Consider the following 18,981-nt stretch of genomic DNA (forward strand, 5'->3'; position numbering starts at 1 on the left):
AGGTCAACATAAGGCCTTCACCAATATTTGTTTGGGATAACCACACATTTCTTGGGAATTGCTTGTAAGTCTTCATTGGTGACTACAGCTACAACTTTCCTATGATATCATTATCTCATATTCATATGTGCTGTATATTTTACAAATATAGTATATTTTTAGCATGTCCTTTCTGATTCAGTTTTTGCATTCTTCTGAAATAATAATAATTATAATAAAGTCTTAATTATCATGCCTCCAAACTTGGAGCACTTAAGACAAAAACACTTGCTAGTAATTTCTTGTTTAAAATACATATGTCATATATTATATAGCGTGAATTTCAGATATCTCTTGTATAGACTATAAAGAAATTTTGTGCTCCATTGATGATAAGTCAATTTGAATGGACATATGTTGGTTACAAAAGTTTCTAATCTCACTTAATGGAACAACTCCCACGGATTTCCTATGACTTTGAAATGAGCCCACGAAGAATATACTTTTAACCTGAATAAATTCCAAAACCTCCAACTTCTGAACTGTTTATTTAATAAGAACCAAATAAAGTCTCTGTCACCATCACCAGTCACAGTAATCTAATACAATATAGAGATTTGGGGAAAAGTAGGATGATGACGGTTGCAATGGGAAAGAAGAAAACCTGCAAGATACTTTGGCAAGGTACAGGTGATTATGTATTAGAAAACAGCAAAGTCTAGGTGATTAAGTGTAGAAACAAAGTCAATTCCTTTCGGGTTTCCTGTAATATGCACATGTACACAAAATTAGGGGATATCCTCTTTCCTAGTTTTAAGTCCCTTTATTTTTTTCCACCATAAAGGAACTTCTCAAGGAAAAACTGGCAACGGAAGTTAAAAACACTCATTGTCCTTTAAGCTTCTTCCTTTTTAATTCTATTTGTAAGAAGGCGTAATCCAAGTATTAATTTTATAGAACATGAAAAACTATGATAACGTTAAATTATTCCTATCATATGATTTTATTATTACCTCCAGTAGCTGCCTTTGGGAAGAAGTAGTTAACTCTTCAGGGAATATCTGTGCAGCCTTTTGCATCAAAAAGATTGCTCTGGATAGCTTATTCTTTTTTATTTTTCCTATTATATCTGCCTCTGTAAAATAGATATTTTAAGACATTTATAAAACAGCAAGAATCACATATACTTATAAAATCTTAATTAATAAGCCTTACCTGTTAAATAATGGGAATCTTCAATAATCTTCACATGGTAATTGCTAGAATTAAGACTTCTGCCATCCTTTTGAACACCTATATAGGAAGGAAATCCTGAGTCATTCATTCTGATAGTGTCATTGGAAGCATTTCAGTGAGAGGCAGATACAGAGTTCTGTAGTAAGGCTCTGCTTCACCTTTTGCTCTTTTCCTTAGTTAAAGGAAAAATTTTTGGACAGATAAAGCCAGTAAAAAAGTTCCACCCTCATGCTCTTGCATCTCTAATAGCTACACTAACATCACAGGAAAAGAAGGAACATGTTTAATCACAGGGAGCAGTTCACATGGGAACCCTAGTGTCAAGCTAACACTAGCTTCTAATTAAAAAAAATAAAAAAAAAGAATGGAAGAACAGTAGCACTCTTTCAGGAGATATTTGGCAAGAGTGGGAATTCTGCTGACTTGGAAGAGGTAAGAACAACTTTATAGGAGTAGAAACTGAGATTACAAAGAGCACTGATTAAAATATTCAAGCCCCGTTCTTCAGAGAAAATTTCCTGCATTACAGGAAAAAAATAAAAGTCCACAGCGCATTCCCTAATTCTCTCTTATTGACTGAAACTTCTTAACTGAAAATATATTATAAATAAAACATCATAACAAATTGCCTAGGAATCAAAACCAGTAGCTGTTAGCAAAGTTTAACTCCTATTGATTTGGTATAGATTAGAGATAAGTATCGTGGTAAATCAAAATTCTACAAATTCAGTTATTATTTCTGTCTGTATGCACCAAGTGCCCTACAATTGTGCTTCCTCAGAAAATAAATGCTCCTTTATCTCTTAGTATCACAAAATACACTAACAGAGGACTGTAAGCAACCTATGAAGATCATTTAGCATTACTGCAACTTACCTTGTGTCAGTTTAAGAAGTTTCACAGCTATTCGATGTTGGGCCTGAATAAGCTCCAGATGTAAATCCATTAAAAAATTATTACCTGTTCCTGTTTTATCATTACCCAAACCCAAAACAGAATTCAAATTCTGGCCATTTGAGTCCACCTAATAAATAGAAAGTGGTAGTTAAGCAAGTACAAACTTATTTCAGTAAATTGACAAACTCTGAAATTTTATCGTAACTGCAGTATTTAAACTTAATGACTGCAATATGCAATCATTAAAGAAAGCACAGAAGAACAACATCTAGACATAGAGAAACATGGATAACCGACAAAGAATAGACAAAAACTGGCAGTCAATAGGAAACAGGATTAATAATAAATATGAAACTGTAGAAAATTTTGGTTTATTTTGTTATCAGTCCACAAAACAAAGATCATGTTGGTGTATAATTTAGAAAAGCTGGGTTCCCTCCAACAGCCAAAATTACTTATAATAATGAATAGTTGCAAACAAATGAAAAGGATTTCTGTTTCTGCAATATAGAAGAAAACTACGAATTATATTTATTTCCAAACAAAAAGAAAACCTAAAAGAATTTATAGTTTCTTACTGAATGAGAAAATATTATGAATTTATTTTTTCTATTCTCTACTTACATGGGATCAAAAAATGATGTTCATTTGATAATACGAAGATTTATAAGAAAGAAGAAAATATGAGTTTCATGTCCAATCCAATATATTATTTATAGACTTTGTTGCCATGTAACTTTTTGTAGAATTTACCTTTGTACAGTTGTCAAATATTGACGTTCCATCTGGTAGAAGGGTCATTAAGTGAGATTTGTTGATTTCATTAATTGCTTTTTCAAGATTTTCATAAGCAAATTGTAACTGTTCCATAGGACTTTTCTAAGATGAAAATAAAATTTTAATAACTTAGGATGAATTTTCCCTAAGTTCTTAAAATACAGTTTACTAAGTCAAAGAGTCTAGTTCATAGCAGAATGAAAATGAATTTGGAGAAATAAGTTTACAAACAGTATTATTCACAAGTAATTTTATAACGCTCCATTAGGTGTTATGAAAACACTGGCATCTCAGAAACCAATTCCTGAAAGTAGACTGTCACTGAATTGAAGCTTCTACATGTGTTAGGGCATTAAGACATTACTGACAAAATTCCTGAATCCTCAAACAGATGCATGTCTTTTCTTCTTGTTGTGTTTTATTAAGTAATGATGAACTATTTGATTTGACATTACTGCACAGTGCTGAGTACTGAACACATTAAACAACGCAAGAACTCCATCAATTCCACATCACCCTTACAAAAACAAACAATCAAAAGCACAATCCAAAATATCTCCCTAAGTGAAGCAAGGATAAAGTTTGTGCGATCTTTAAAAGATGTGTTATTTTTAAACAACACATAAGCTTTTAAAGCTTGTACTATGCATTGGCATGAAAGACTAGAAATCATTATGATCATGTTGTAAAAACCATTTCAAATTATTTTTTTTCCATATCACAGATGTCTATTAAAGACTACACAAAGATTTTCAGATTTTATTTAATTTGAAAAAATATTTTTTTTCCTCTGCACTAGAATGATTACATTAATCATTTCAACTTTGTAAAACTAAATACAAGATAGTATGAAAATGCTTCAAGTGGGAATAAGTGTTCTTATGCTATCCAAAAAAGCCATATTAATGAAAACAAATTAGACATTACCATCAATATTTCAGGAATATCACAGGTTTCATCTTCTGTGAGAGAGACACTTCTTTTTCCTTTTTTATCTGAAAAAAAAAAAAAAAAAAAAAAAAACAGAAAGTGAAATGAAATGTGTTCAGTTTTATTACTGTTTGATTAGAGCTACCACTAACTTTAGAGTCTGGCAATAATTTATTTCTTTGGTACTAGACTACAGGAGATAATTATATTGTTTCCTGAAAAGATTTTCAGGGTTTAAACACTATAGTTACCCATGTACAATTATAATAATTTAGTATAAGATTATCTAATGAAGTTGCTTTTTCAAATGTACCCTATATTTCATAGTAACATTAGACTGACACCAATAAAAATAGGACTCATTTCATAGTTCCTTACACTGTTATAGCATTCACATATATTTTGATTAATTTAAAAATGAAAAATCAAATTTTCTGTAATTCACAAGTGTTTTAATGATAATTTAACCTATAGGGTGGTTTATAAATATGTAAGGTCACATTTTTTGTTACATAATATTTCAGTTTAATATTCCTTGAAGGGGTATTATCACCCTTTTAACATTCATTTCGATTCTTTAAATTATTTTCTTTTATAAAAAATTTACCCAGGCTTATGTCTTTCTTTCCAAAACAAGAGGAAGCAGCTTCTTTGCTCTCAATTGCAGCTCTCAACTTTTTGCCAAAATAAATGTTTGCCCTTTCAGAGGGACAACCTTTTGGTCACTCCTGAGCTCTGCACCTTGTCTGCCTATTTATTTCTGCTTTTCTGTAGATTTTTCTCATATATAAGAAAATCTGTATTCACTCAGCATTCATTCAGTTAAAAACTCACACTAAACATGTGTTTGACCGGCTTTTCAACTGCCTGTTTTGAATCAACTATTCAGCTTTTTATCTCCAAAAAAAAAGCATTTACACTTAGTGAAAAAGAGTAATTGTTATGCTGCAATGAGGATTCATCCAATCTCCGTCCGAATTGTATGATTTTCATAACCAGCAGAAAACAATTCCTACTCTACCTTATAATAGAATAGTAGTGTACCAAGATTTTCTTACTTTCAAAAATACAAAACGTATTGTCATTCTCTTCTGTTCCTAGATATGCTTTAAAAGGGTCTTTAACATCTACTCTTTAGCTATTGTAAACCAATTATGAAAAATAGCAATAATATTACAAGACCCTACATCTGCAAAAGAGAATTTTCAAATTTATATCTAAATATTCATATTTTACAGTGTTAGTGAGGTTTTTTAAGGAAATATGTTTAATGTTACTGCTTTATATCCCAATGACATCAGCCAAGTTCATTTTCAAAGACAATTAAATCCCTATACAAAAATCAATACTTGTGTAGACAAGAGATGGAAATTAATCACCCAATAAAAGCAAACGCTTCAGTATGCAGTCAATGTTTCCCTCTTTTGCTTGCACTGTCCTTAGTCAACCAACATCTGAGCACTCCAAATGAGCCACAGCACATACTGCCTTCTGCCTAGCCAATATTCAGAAAACTTATGGATGATCTGAGGCTACTAAGAAGGGGCTAAGAGACATATTAAAAAAAACTGTGTAGAAAATGAGTCATAAAAGGGACTCAAAATGGGACTAGTTCAATAGAACTGAAAATGGAAGGAAATAAGACATAAATCCTTTGAAAATCAGGTTTCGCTGCATCTGATTATGAATGAAATTGTGTTTACAAAAATTTATCATACTACTCTACAATCTTTTTACAATTATTTTTGAATATGTATATTTGTCAAAGCTTTTAATTCTTAAAAAAATTCTTTAAAAGTTTCTTGAAAGTAGCTTGAAAGAATGCTATTTTTTTGTTGAAAGCTTTACCTGTTTTTTTCTTAGATTCACTTGTAGAATCAGCTGTATTTTCCAATATTGCAGTTAGATTTAAGGTTACCTCTATTACCATTACAACATCAGTGTCTGCTATGTTACTCTTCTGAATTACTTCATTTATTATCCAGAGTACATAAACCCACTAAAAAAAAAAAAAAAAAAAAGAGGGAAAGAAAAAAAGAAACAAAACAGATTAAAACAGTTTTTGAAGATATTTTGAAGATATATTGCAGAGGCAGAAACACTTTTGCAATCAAAAAAAAAAAAGTAAAAAAAAAAATAATCATAAACCTTACCACAACTCCTTTCCTGTACTTGTTTGTTTTTTTTTTGTTGTTTGTTTGTGTTTGTGGGTTTTTTTGAATGCCACCACTCTATTTCTTTAGACAGAACACAGTTTTTGTTTTGTTTTGTTTCTTTACTTTTAAAAATCAATTATTTTTTATTATTCTAGAAAGGTTACAGAACATCCTACCAGCACAACCTTTGTATCTTGTCATAGTGCAGTAAGCGTTACAGTAGATATGATCATGTACCTCTCTCCTTTGCCCATCTCCTCCCACTTAAACAGCATAAGAGACCTGAATGCTCCTATTGTACATGCAGAGGAAATTAACTATAAGCTACATTCTGGTGAATCTCATTTTTTTTTATAGGGATCAAGGTCACAAAACACACTCCTCCAGAAACTGTTTGGTCTACATCAACTATTTACTGGTAGCCCTGTGAAACTACTAACTTATCCTTTACATGATAACATTTCACCAATAGCTTTACAGTCTCAGGAAAAGTTCAAGATAAGGCTGTGGCTCTATCAAGTGGGCCAAATACTTAACATCCACCTCCCTTCTATTAAGCTGTAAGGTTTCTGATACTGTTTTCAATTATCTAGGGAATTTTCTTGAACTTTATGCATGCTTTCCACCACAACACACAAAATGCTGCTTCTCACAGCATGCCCAAATGCTTTCACTATTTTAGCTTCTTTCTGTGATGCCCCACTGGCTGACAGTGGGTTATTTTACTGGAAAAAGGTAAGAGAGATTTTGATATGGCATATAGGAGCGCATTCTGTTCAGAGTGCATGTACAATCCACATTTTCAGTGAATTCAATTTATCTGCATTTTACCATATGAAAATGTACTTAGATTGGAGACAAACCAGTATTTTATCTTGGCTTTACTACAGCAGACAAAACTCATATTAAGAGAAACACATTATAATAAAGAAGTACTTTGCAAGCTTTGTAATTGTGGATACATCTAAAGTATCCACTTCCACTTGTTTGGATTTGCTGAAGTCCCGTTTTACATTTCTGCCACAAAAACGTTATTACATCAAAAAGTATTTCTTTGTCAGGTTGCATGTTCTAGAAAAAAGAAAAAAAAAAAAAAACATAATTGTAGAAACAGGTATGTATACACAGTACATAAGCACTGAAAAGTTTTCAAAGTAAGTAAATAAATCAGTATCATATTTATCTTCATTATAAGGGTGACAACATTTTGAAAGCTTATGAAATACATGCTTTTGTAAAGTAGTTTCTCATAGACTACCCAAGCTTTTCTTTTCCTGACAATATGGGTTTAGCAGCTTTTATTATTATTAATGTTTCCTTTTTTATTGTCAAGCTTTTAGAAGCCATACAGGCAAAGAAAGCAGTGAAATTAAAATTACGTGGGAGAGGACATTAAGTATCTGTGAAATGCTATAATAGTCAACACATTCTGGGAAAACTAGAATGTATTTTAACAGGTATATTAACCTAGGGAATTGTTTTATTTGAGTATTTAAATATTTGCAGAAGTAGATCTAAATTAGAAGGCTTTATTTTGCATTGACAGCAAGGACTTCCATGGGTTGTTGGTACATCTCAGATGAAGTAGCACTGAAGAACAACTAAAAAAAACAGGTTGCAGTGGAATATCTAAAAACTGAAAGAAGTTTTAAAACATATCTACACCTTATGAAAAGAATAATTAACAAATTGAAAACTCCATGCAGTTAACCTCCTAATTAACACACCTTAAAAGGCAAGAGAGCCTATCTACACTGTGTTAACACCTTCTAAGCAGTGATAAAGGATCAGTACACATTTGCTGTCATTTATACCAGAGTTGGACTAGTATCCCAAGTACAATGAAACTCAAGACCACTATATCCATACTTATCATGCACCTGAATGTACATGAGTATAAGATTTCATGTATATTGGGAATTGCAGAAGAATTAATTTTACAGTGAAGACATGCAAAATGTTAGCAGAAGTTTTTGTTTTTGTTTTTTACTAAGGATGTTTTTCTTTAGTCTATTGTAAAACAAATGATAACTAACTGTATTTTTTTTTTCTCATGGTGGCAAATAAAGGAAAATCTCAGACTGAGTAAGTAAACTACAAGTGGTTATTCTGGGAATAAACCATTAGGTATAGAATGGTGTTATTTTGTAGTAGAGACTTCAGTGCAGGTAAGTCCCACTCCTCTTGGTTTTGTTGTTGATGTTGCTTCTTAGTTTGCTTTCTGTGAGAATTTACTGTTAACTGAAGGCATACAGCTGCTATAAAGGCATTTTCATTCCTTAGGCTCTCATTTGTATAAATATTGCAGAAATGAGCATTTTTGCCCATCTAAATCAAATATACTGAAAGAAGTATGATTTCTGATTGGTAGAAACATGTAATTAAGTCTATGGTTTTCCAAATTGATTTAGTATCTGTTAAACGTTTGTAGCCTGATTACATATCTCCAATAAAATTATAAAATCTCCAATAAAATTATAAATAAAATAATATAAATTATAAAGATAAATAAAAACTATAATCAAAACTTGATTACATATTAGAGGTATGTTTTTTTCTTTTTCACTATTTTATTTTTTAGCTGTAGTTTGTAAATGCAACTGATTCCTGTGGTCTTAAATAATGCACATTCATTACAGATTAAGTAATTAATTCAGAAATGTCTCTACTTCTGTTATACCTGTTTAGATGTGGAGACACAGGAAAATACTGTTGTTGCCAAAACGGTAAGTTCGTGAGAAGGCTCTCCATACTTTAAGGAACCCTCTACATTCAATGTTTATCAAAAAGGGAAAAAAGAAATAGCAAGACATTATTTCTAGTTACAAACCTAAGTTTGAACACATTTCAGTGAATTCACTTACAAATTTATGCCAGCAGATAATGTGGTTAAGAAATAGTAAATTCAGAGGGGGCAGATATTCCCATATTTACTCACTTTTTGTGAAAAGTGAACATTGCTATTTTTTGAAATAGAATTTTCCAGATATTGGAATTTTGTTTGGAATGTCATAGAATTAAATTAGTTAATTCAGTAAGTTTTTCTTGCTTTGATGGCAAGAAAATTTAAATAAATGTATACTTAAGTATATAAAAGTATAAGAATGAGCAAAAGAAAGTCAAACATAGCTGTTTCACTTTTTCTCCTGAAAATCTGTTTGAATACATTCATTCATATTACATCTTTGCATGTAACAACATGCATATCTAATCAGGTCATTTCACATTTGAGAAAAACAGTATAAAGTCAGATTTGGCAAATGAAAATTGGACAAAAATCAGTAAGTTACAATTTGTCAATTGCTGTTGTTTGTTTTTTTTTTCACACAATACAAAATAGTTTCCAAACAATAAACATAATTTGTTGCTGCAAAAATATTTGAAATGCAAACACAGCTATAACTGAACAACACTCACTTCTTAATGTTTGTTTCTTATCAGAACCACGAGGCACCCTAGCTTCTCTGGTATTAGGTTCAGTAACAGAAAAGCCACATTTAAATTTTCTTGGAAATAGTAAAGGTTGCATTAGTGTCAGAAGTTTCAGTTCCATTTCTGCCTTCTTCCATCTTGGGTCATCTTGAGCCTAATTGATATAAACAATGAATGGAAATTTGTCTTAAAAATGCGTAAATTGAATACTCCTCCTTACCCACAAAGGAAAAGGCTACATAAAGAGTGTCTAATTAGCATCATGATTACCTGAAGAAAATTAGTAACAAATTCAACAGCAGAATCAAACACATCCCACTCCTCATAGCTGAAAGCCAATTTTATAAATTTCACAGCAGCATCTCCAGGCACCCCCTTTTCTTCTGCAATGATGACAAAAAATATTTAGTCTTTAATATTTTACATATAGGTGTATTCAGAAGTTTAATTTAAGCAATAATTTGGGTATTCTAAAAGCAAAGAGAAAACCGTAGTCAGCATAATCTTGAAGGATTTCTTAACAATTCTACAATACAATAGCTTCATTATTTTGTTGTAATGCCTCCACTTATGCACTGCTGTAATGATGTATCTGCAGTGTCCTGTTACATTCAAAAGAGGCTGTGCTACTTAGTAATGTTTCTGTGTAGAGGATATCAAGGACTTAGTCCTCCCTGTGGCAGAAAGAGCTTAAATCTGGGTATCCTCCCACAGCGATACTTCTTCCCAGCAATTTACTAAAAAATAATGAATAGAAACATAAACATCTTCTTGCAAGATGGCTGAGCATTTCTCATTACTGTATTAGAAAATATGTAATGTACACCTAGGGTGTCTATTTTCTCATACTTCAAGTTGATTCAAACCACAGTAAGGAAGAAAAGGGACTTCCTGATCCTTAGATCTCTAAGCACATGGCTTAGCTGTTATATTCAGCAGTGTCCTACAGTCCTAAGAATGTTCCACAGTTGTCGTATTAGCTGGGCACATGGTCACTCAGCTAAAAGATATATTGACTTAGTAATTACTCATTTTCTGAAGCAGCACAATGGTTGGTCCAAGGATCTCCAAGAAGCTTATGGCAACCATTCTGTTACCACATCTCACTTCTATTTTTGAATGTATATCTCACTTGAAGAGAAGAGCATTTTGCAATCTCTTTATGAATACAACTGCTCCTAACGTGTTCTGCTCACTAAGCATTTGCACTGTTGGGTCCTTTGAAAACTGAAAGCTAGTTTACCTGTTAGTATCAACTGCAGAAGGGTTGATGATGCATTAATTGTACCAAAATTATCAGTGCAACGACTTCCTTGAATACCAGTAGTGCTCATTCCACCTTTAAAATAGACAATTCATTACATCAGTCTATTTGACCTGTTATAGTACAATTAGCCAGTAATAATATCATGTAAATATGATTCTGAAGTGTATTTAGTCTCTATAGATTCTTTTATTAACAGAATATCTTTCTACCTGTAGCTATATTTAGACCATAGCCTAGCAAAAACGTTTTGTAAGGAATCCTCAAGTCCAATGTTTTTCTCAAGTTTTATATCTATCTTTGAGTGAATTAAAAAAAAAAAAAATCAAAACCCATTGTGGTGGATTGACCTTGGCTGCCTGTCAGATGGCCACCCAGCCACTCTCTCACTTCCTCTCTTCAACAGGACAGGAGAAAGTAAGATGGAAAAGCTTGTGGATAAGGATCAAGACAGTTTGATACATAAAAGCACAATCTGTATGTGCAAGCAATGTGAAAAAGGGGATTTTTTTTGCTACTTCCCATTGGTAGGCAGATGTCCAGCTACTTCCTGGAAAGGGGCCTCAGTATACATAGCAGTTCCTTGGGAAAGCAAACACTATAAGCACTAATGTCTCCCTATCCCTCCCTTTCCCTTGACTTCTTATTGCTGGTCTTATGGTATGAAATACTGTAGATTATTGCTGATATAACAGACAACAGAATTTGGCCCTTTATCTTAAAGTTTATAAAGGTAAAAAAAGAATGTCTGCCTTGACAGGTGCTATTGTTCTAAATGAAATATATGCCCTCAGGCAAGTTCTTTCTCTTATAGCAAAGAAAAAAAAAAAAAAAACGGAGGTCTGGGCTGCTCTCCAACATTTTTTTTTTTTTTGGTTCTTTATGCTGTTACCTGAGAGGATTTCCAGGCCTGCAAAAAAAAGCTCTGAAATGACATCACGAATTTCAATTTCATCAGGAACGGGAGGAGCTGGGCGCAGCACATGCCTACTACTATCAGACAGAGCTTCCAGGATGGCAAGGAACTGAGCTGCAGTACAGTCAAACATTTCTGTCAGCAGACGTTCAGTAGTAGTGCGAGGCCATGACAGCTGAGTAGGAAAAAGTACTGTAAGCTTTGTAATAGCTAAACCCAGTTACAAAAAACAAGATTTCTTTCAAAACAGTTCTCCTTCAGAAAGAAAGAACATGTTTAAAACAGAAAATAATATGCTGTAAAATAAATTGTTATAAATTTCATGCTTCAAAGGCATAGCAAAGCCTCATGCTAAGTGGGTACAGTACTTAAGAAGTTTCATAATTTCTTAACAACCACACAACTGCTGTAAGTGGCTTTTCACTTAGGAAATATAACAGTAGAAATTATGAGTAAAAGTGTAGTAAGGCCACACAGTTCAAAGTCACACAGATCTTTCCTTATAACGATACAAACTTTATCATCAGGAGCGAAGTACTACACACTTATCAGAAAATCAGAGAAAGATTGGGATGCTCAGCACTGCAGTGAGAGCAAAATGTCATTCTCTTTACTGACGTGCATGTTTTCAAATAGCATGACACAAAAACACAACATGGAATGAACAACACACCAAGAAAAAAAAAAAAAAAAAAAAAAAAAGGTTTGTCTGTTCTACTATTGACAGAGATCTACGTTAGAAAATATTTCAGCGTTTTATTTCTGTGTCCTATTTACATGATTGTTACTTCACTAACCACACTGCTACCACACAAAGTAAATCAGAGACACAGCATTTACAAGCATTGCTTATTACTCCATCAACATTTCAGTTCTATTTATTTACCACTTTCCCAAATAAAAACACTTCAGAATGGTTTCTATGTACATTTAACAAGACAAAATTGGGGGAATTTCCTTCTCACTTTGCTGCATCCACATCTTCTATTTTAGCTTCCAAATTAATATCTAAAGACAAGCTCAGATGTGTACATGATGGAAAAAAAAGACTAATCTCTTCAAGATTAGTCTTGAACATGCTTAGGTTTGGTCCCTAACTTAGGTAACAGGTAATTTCCATTAAATGAGGGTTGGAACAAAATCATTGTGCCATGCACTATCAATTATGGCTCAAGTCAATGATTTGAAAGCAAGGTATCAGATAATCTTCTATAAAACTTTGATGTGTAAGTTATGTAAAAGCAGTATTCAGTGCAATCAGATTGTATCTGTAGCATATTGGTATAACTTCATTATAATTTTATTATTAAATTATCAAATGAACAATCTCAGTTACTTCCGATAAACCTAATACAGCCAATTTTATTTAAAGAAGGAAGGAAGGAAGGAAGGAAGGAAGGAAGGAAGGAAGGAAGGAAGGAAGGAAGGAAGGAAGGAAGGAAGGAAGGAAGGAAGGAAGGAAGGAAGGAAGGAAGGAAGGAAGGAAGGAAGGAAGGAAGGAAGGAAGGAAGGAAGAAGCCCAATACAGTCACACAAAAGAGCCTTTTTTTTTCTTTTTTTTTTTTTAATAATTCTTACACCAGTGGATCACTCATCTTTAACGATGGCTGAAAGGAACACAATGGACTAGTGATATTTAGGGGAATTAATTACCTCTTTAAAGGTCTACATTTTATTCTGGATACCTTTCTCTAACTCATGGTATCTTGCAGAAAAGTAAGTGGTCTTCATAGGCAAACAAACAAACACTGTAGCGTTTTTTCAAAGTTCCCCCTTTATCTTCACAGTAATTGAACTCAGCAAAGCAAACCCACATACACTTGGTATGAATTTGAACAAAATTTCTCTTTTTGTTAATGTAACTATTAAAGAAAAAAAATGCTATAAAATGAATTTTTCCCCATAGAATTAATTGCTACATTTTCTCTCCTTTTATGTTTATTCTGCATTTTAATGATAGATTATGTTAATTATGAAACTGAGAGATGAGAGCCTTCTCCTTGTGAGCAGCACTATGTGTATTAAGCAGAATTATATCATATACTCATCACCTGAAAATAGTAAACAAAGATAGGGATTATACAAAATGTTAAACTTACGTTTTGTGCTTCTTTCAGGCTAACTCTTAACTTAGGTCGAAAGTAGTTTTTTGGTTTTCTTCTGGATTCATATACTGCTCTTTTAAAAATCATTACTGACATCTGGCACAAAGGAAAAAATAACTGTGTTATGTGCTCTGCTCATAAAGATTGTAGCTACTGTAACTGTTAATAATTAATTTCAAAATGATACCTTAAGAGTGGCCTCTCTAAAAATCTTTCTCGTTTCTGAATTTTCCTGAGAAGAACTGATATTTTCTAATTGCTTCAGTTCATCAATTTTAATCAGACCACGGCGAGCAAATACCTGTCCAAAGTATTAAAAAAAAACAAAAACAAAACTGAAACTGATACTATGTTTTTCTATTCTGATTGTTGGGGTGTAATTTCAGAGTCACCTCATTCTTGAATTCAGACAACTGCAAAGGACTGCAATGAAAGCCAGGTCATGAGCAATAGTTGAAAAGAAAAAGAAAACCTTTGCAAAATGTCTTTTGTATATCTGCATGGGGATTGATCACAACTTAATGCTAGAAATCTGTGACTATTATTACAATACAAAGTAATAATGTATTCAACTTTGAATTGATTATTCATATACGTATTTAAACAACCCAACATTACAGTTAAATTTTGGAATACGGGCAGAAATCTAAATGCATATGATCTGGAAACAATCAGGAATATTTAAATAAATATTTATTTCCCACTTATTTGCATCTGAAATTATGGTTATATATGGTAAATCAGGATACCTCTCCATGAATGCCGGCTTGACAATCAAAATAACACTGAGAAACTGCAGCATATAGAGTGGCTCTCCATGTCAAATAATGTACAGATAAGAGTGGAATGGATAATTCCATACATATACTCGCCCAAAGTAAGTATTCCAGCACCTGAAATAAAGAAATCCAGTTTCAAACTGAACGTTTTTTTATACTACATGAATACACTTCCTATCACTTAGGAACACATACAAAGACTTATTTTTCTGGTAAGACAAATTAAAAAAAAAAAATCTAAATCTATATTAATTTTTAAAATATTTTGTTGACTACAAAACACTCTCCCTGCTTATTATTGTTTTTCCATCTGAAACTGTGGGCAAGCATTATATTTTAGCCTCTGAGATACCTTAACCATTCCAGCCCACTTGTCACCAGAAAGCAGTCCTGCCATCCCCTCTCATCTGCTGTTATTATGAGAGTTCTCCCTCTCCTTTGTGTCAGCTATAGTGATTTTTTTTTCTTAGTTTTCAACTAGATCCACAAGCTGATTTGGGATGCAATAGAGTCTGCCTCCTTTGGTGACAGCCTGCACTTAGATCAATTTATAACCAAGGAACTACACAATTGGCTCTTAATTTTAGGGCATTTATATCTCTCCCAAGATAGTCATTTCAGCACTTGCTCACTTTATAGAATTAGCCCTGCTATATTGATGGAACAGTATTTTCCCCTTCTATTTGCTTTGTTTCTTAAAGTGTACTAAATTTGCACAACTTCAGTCTTAAATCAATTTACAGATTTTTAATTTAAAAGAATCTGAAATGCCTATGATTGGTTCCTCTGTACCCTATATAAGAAAAACCTGAATGTTAAACAAGGTGCTAAATCACTTCTGTTTTCAGTCAGATAAAGTAGAGATATCTTGTTCAATGAACAACTGATATAAGCAACTAATAAGAAAAGAAACCAAATATAGGCCGATTCAGATTCTGTGCAAGTTTTAATATGGGAAAAAAAAAAAAGAAGCTAAGACAAAAATTACAAAGATAATTAAAAAGAAAAAAGGGAGCGGGGAGGAAGGCCATGTCATTTTTAAGTATTTGCATCTAAAAACATAGCCACCAGATGTCAGCATATCTCCAGATTTCAAGAAACAAAAGCCCACTTGCAACCAAGCTACTGCCCAGGAAGAAGAAAAAAAAAAAAAACATCCAGGGCCCTGTGAAATTGTCTGACATTCCATCTCACAGACTAGTGAGGCATTGTGCTCTGAGCTCCATCCCACGGCTGAGGAAGGAGCAGAGGCACCAAGACATGAAAGGTTTTAAATTGGCCACTGCCCTCCAGACATTTTGTTAATTTGTGACAGGCGCTATTACTGGCAATGACAATGAAATAGATGTCAGGCTACAGTGCTATGAAAAATACAGGTGCATTGTCCAATCTTCTGTACAGTTTTCAAATATTTCTCTTTATTTTCCATACCTTAGCAGACTGACCTATCATCATCAAATGTCTGCATATGGTGTAAATATGAATTGTACCTGTAAAAAATAAAATTAATATACATAAAAAATAATATAACTTTTATATTCCTATGTGAAATTCGTCATGTTAACCAACTGAAAATTCCTCTCAGTATCTTGGCTATTTCCAGAGGCTGAAAAATAAACTAATAATCTTTCAAACTGTTTTGAAATCAAAGAAGATGAACCCACCAAATTCTTGAGTGATGTTAACTTCAAAAGTAACTACAAAACAAAGTAGCATCATAAAATAACTAAATATTAAAATACACTATATTGAATTTTTATTAAATGTACTGATAGAGATTTTTTTTTTTAATCCCCAGATGCCAGCCTCTGAAAATATTACCTCTTTTCACAGACCTTACCTTGCAGGATTTTTTCAGTCTGTCATGGTACTGTCCTGGCAGACAACACTATCATTTGATATTCAGTATGATAATTGAATAAAGAAAATTGATAGTGAATAGAATTTTCAAAAGCATCAAAGTGACTTACAAATAAAATCCTGTCAAAAAAATTATTTAATGTAGGCTAGGTCACAAAACTGCTATTCAAAAAATCAGCCCTAGAAGTATAAAAGACACTGCAGTTCCCAGGGAAAAAAATAATAATAATAATAATAAAATCTATTCTTTCTGTATGACTGTTCAGAAAGGGACACCTGTGGCATCAGGAGGCATCACAATGCCAACTGTCATAGTTTGAAGGGTATTATTATTCCAATAAGTAAGATATTAGCAAGCATTAGTAAGATTTTTTTTAAGTCAGTTAAATGTAGTGAGACGCAAAATCTGTTGCCAGAAATTGCAGAAAAATGTTTGGGAGCTGGAAAAAAAATCTGACATTACTTAATGTCTTCTAATTTGATAAAAAAAAAAAAATCATTATTGACTAGGCATGGTACAGTGACCTGTCACACAGGTAGATGGACATAAGAATGGCAGGTGATTAAATTTTAATTACAGGTTTTTTTCCTACTGAAGCAAACAAAAAACATGCCTCAAAAGGAATGATGGTAATGGCAGTCCCAGGAAAGCAAGGATAAGAATTTCAACTGTTTATAGCTCAGAGAAAGTAAATACCAGTTTGTGGTTTTTTTTAATTAAATTAAATCAAACTATTTTCTCAATTTATATTGCAACAATTGACCATAGTGGAATGAAATAATAGACCAAACTTTTGACAAAACAGCATTGCCTTTCTCTCTCTATATATATATATATATAGGTTTTCTTCTTGAAGTAAAAATCTTGATACACCATTCACTGTATTTAGTTCACAGAAGCTCCATTTTTGCCTCATTTTTTTCCCAATCCAAGTACTTATACACACTAAAGTCATACACAGAAATTCAAATTATTTAAAATTAATGTGATAGTTTTTAAAAGAGTTTGGTTATTAACTCCAGCCTTTGAGAACATTTTTAAGAAATACAAAGATTTAATGTCATGGACAGATGATCATGTTCTACGTTTAAACCTGCAATCCCCTTCTCAAAAAAAAAAACAAAAAAAAAAAAACAAAAAAAAAAACACTCATTAACACAAATTGATAAATAGAGCTTTTTTTTTTTTTTTTTTGAATTTGGGTTCACATAAAAAATGCCCTTACTCTGTCAGATTTCATTTTATTAGTACACTCAAACCACAGCTATGATGAAAAAGCTATTACTGTTATAACTGTCTATTTGAAAAAAAAGCACACTGTAGAAACTTATAATTAAAAATTTGTTATTTTAGAATATGAAACATTTTTTTAAAATACTACTGCGATTAAAAACTAACTAGAGATTTATTCATGACCCCTACGTTGACCTTAAAGAATACATATAGAATTTCCCTCCACTGGTTTGCTTAGCAGACAAATGCAAATGGAGAGCCTGCGGTACCATTGTAGATAAGCCAACAGAAATTCTCCTGAGGTAGAGCCACTTGCATGGTGAGTCGTAAAGAGGACAAGACATTGAAACAAGTCTGCAGGGATTCTTGGTTCTGGAGATTTCTGTCATTGCTACAAACCATCTGGTATATACAAACATTCCTCGCTTGCAAAGCATGGAACTGAAATACATGGAAACATATGTAAAATAATTATATACATATATACACACTCATTTAAAATAGATGGACCTACCATTTTTTCCTTCAGTAAAGTACAACAAATCATTGAATGTGAAAAGAGCAACCATACCAGAAAAAACAACAACAACAACAACAACAACAAAAAACAGCATAACATTTAAATGAGAATTAAAATACGGAGAAAGTGAACAGCTTTACCATTGGCCTTGTTGATTTACCAGTTGTTTTACCATTAGCCTGGGTCATTTTCCACTGTCCCACAGAATGAAAATTCGCCTAGTGCAGTAGTTGTGTTGAAACAGTTGTAGAGAGAAAGGTTAAGACATTAAACTGGTATTTAAAAGATCTGCATGTAATTCTTGGCCCCTCTGTAAACTAAGGTAACTTTTAATTTTACTTCATCTGTATCACCCACACTATATTTCCTGCTCCCACTGATCACCTTTCTCTGCTATTGGATTGCAGACATATAGTCCCTTCTCTTCCTGGCAATACCTAACCTAATGTGATCTCAGTCTTGTCTGGAGTACATCACTGGAAAAGCAAACCTAAGCAAAAGAGAGGAAATGAGGTAAGTGCAAAAAGGCCATTCAGAATTTATCAATCTCTCAGATTTCTAGAAGATGCATTATTTCTACCAGTTCCAGTTTTAAAGATCACTGTCAAACCAGATCTCATATCTGAAAATTTACAAATATCTCAGTGTCCAACAGCCAAGTTATAGAACAAGCTTTTCAGTATATACTGATGAAAAGATCTGGCACTATCATCAGTTCAGGGTCTAGACAACCATATAGAAAACAGGAGAAACATCTCTGGAATTTTGAATTTAATTACAAAGGTTTTTTTTTAAACCAAAATAAAATTGATTAACATAGCTTCAGTCATATTCTAAGAAGCTAAAATATGTTTGAAAAACAAAAGAAATAATATAAAGAGTAGCTCTTCTATCAT

At 32.6% G+C, this 18,981-nt stretch overlaps 1 protein-coding gene across 3 annotated transcripts in view; it reads right to left on the reverse strand.

Moving 5' to 3' along the window:
* The window catches only part of CFAP54 (cilia and flagella associated protein 54), a 113,292-nt gene that overhangs the window by 82,996 nt on the left and 11,315 nt on the right, over positions 1–18,981 (reverse strand). For all 3 annotated transcript variants that reach the window (XM_072036319.1, XM_072036316.1, XM_038173083.2), the window contains 17 exons: positions 17,835–18,006; positions 15,903–15,961; positions 14,442–14,585; positions 13,880–13,993; positions 13,687–13,788; positions 11,564–11,762; positions 10,651–10,746; positions 9,678–9,790; positions 9,393–9,561; positions 8,656–8,741; positions 6,912–7,046; positions 5,668–5,818; positions 3,817–3,884; positions 2,866–2,991; positions 2,092–2,239; positions 1,195–1,272; positions 993–1,114 (listed from right to left, as the gene is read on the reverse strand). In XM_072036319.1, coding sequence (XP_071892420.1) covers positions 993–1,114; positions 1,195–1,272; positions 2,092–2,239; positions 2,866–2,991; positions 3,817–3,884; positions 5,668–5,818; positions 6,912–7,046; positions 8,656–8,741; positions 9,393–9,561; positions 9,678–9,790; positions 10,651–10,746; positions 11,564–11,762; positions 13,687–13,788; positions 13,880–13,993; positions 14,442–14,585; positions 15,903–15,961; positions 17,835–18,006 — 2,082 coding nt within the window. The remainder of the gene's footprint in view (positions 1–992; positions 1,115–1,194; positions 1,273–2,091; positions 2,240–2,865; positions 2,992–3,816; positions 3,885–5,667; positions 5,819–6,911; positions 7,047–8,655; positions 8,742–9,392; positions 9,562–9,677; positions 9,791–10,650; positions 10,747–11,563; positions 11,763–13,686; positions 13,789–13,879; positions 13,994–14,441; positions 14,586–15,902; positions 15,962–17,834; positions 18,007–18,981) is intronic.

Source organism: Anas platyrhynchos, chromosome 1, assembly GCF_047663525.1.
Source record: "Anas platyrhynchos isolate ZD024472 breed Pekin duck chromosome 1, IASCAAS_PekinDuck_T2T, whole genome shotgun sequence".
Taxonomy (NCBI): Eukaryota; Metazoa; Chordata; class Aves; order Anseriformes; family Anatidae; genus Anas; species Anas platyrhynchos.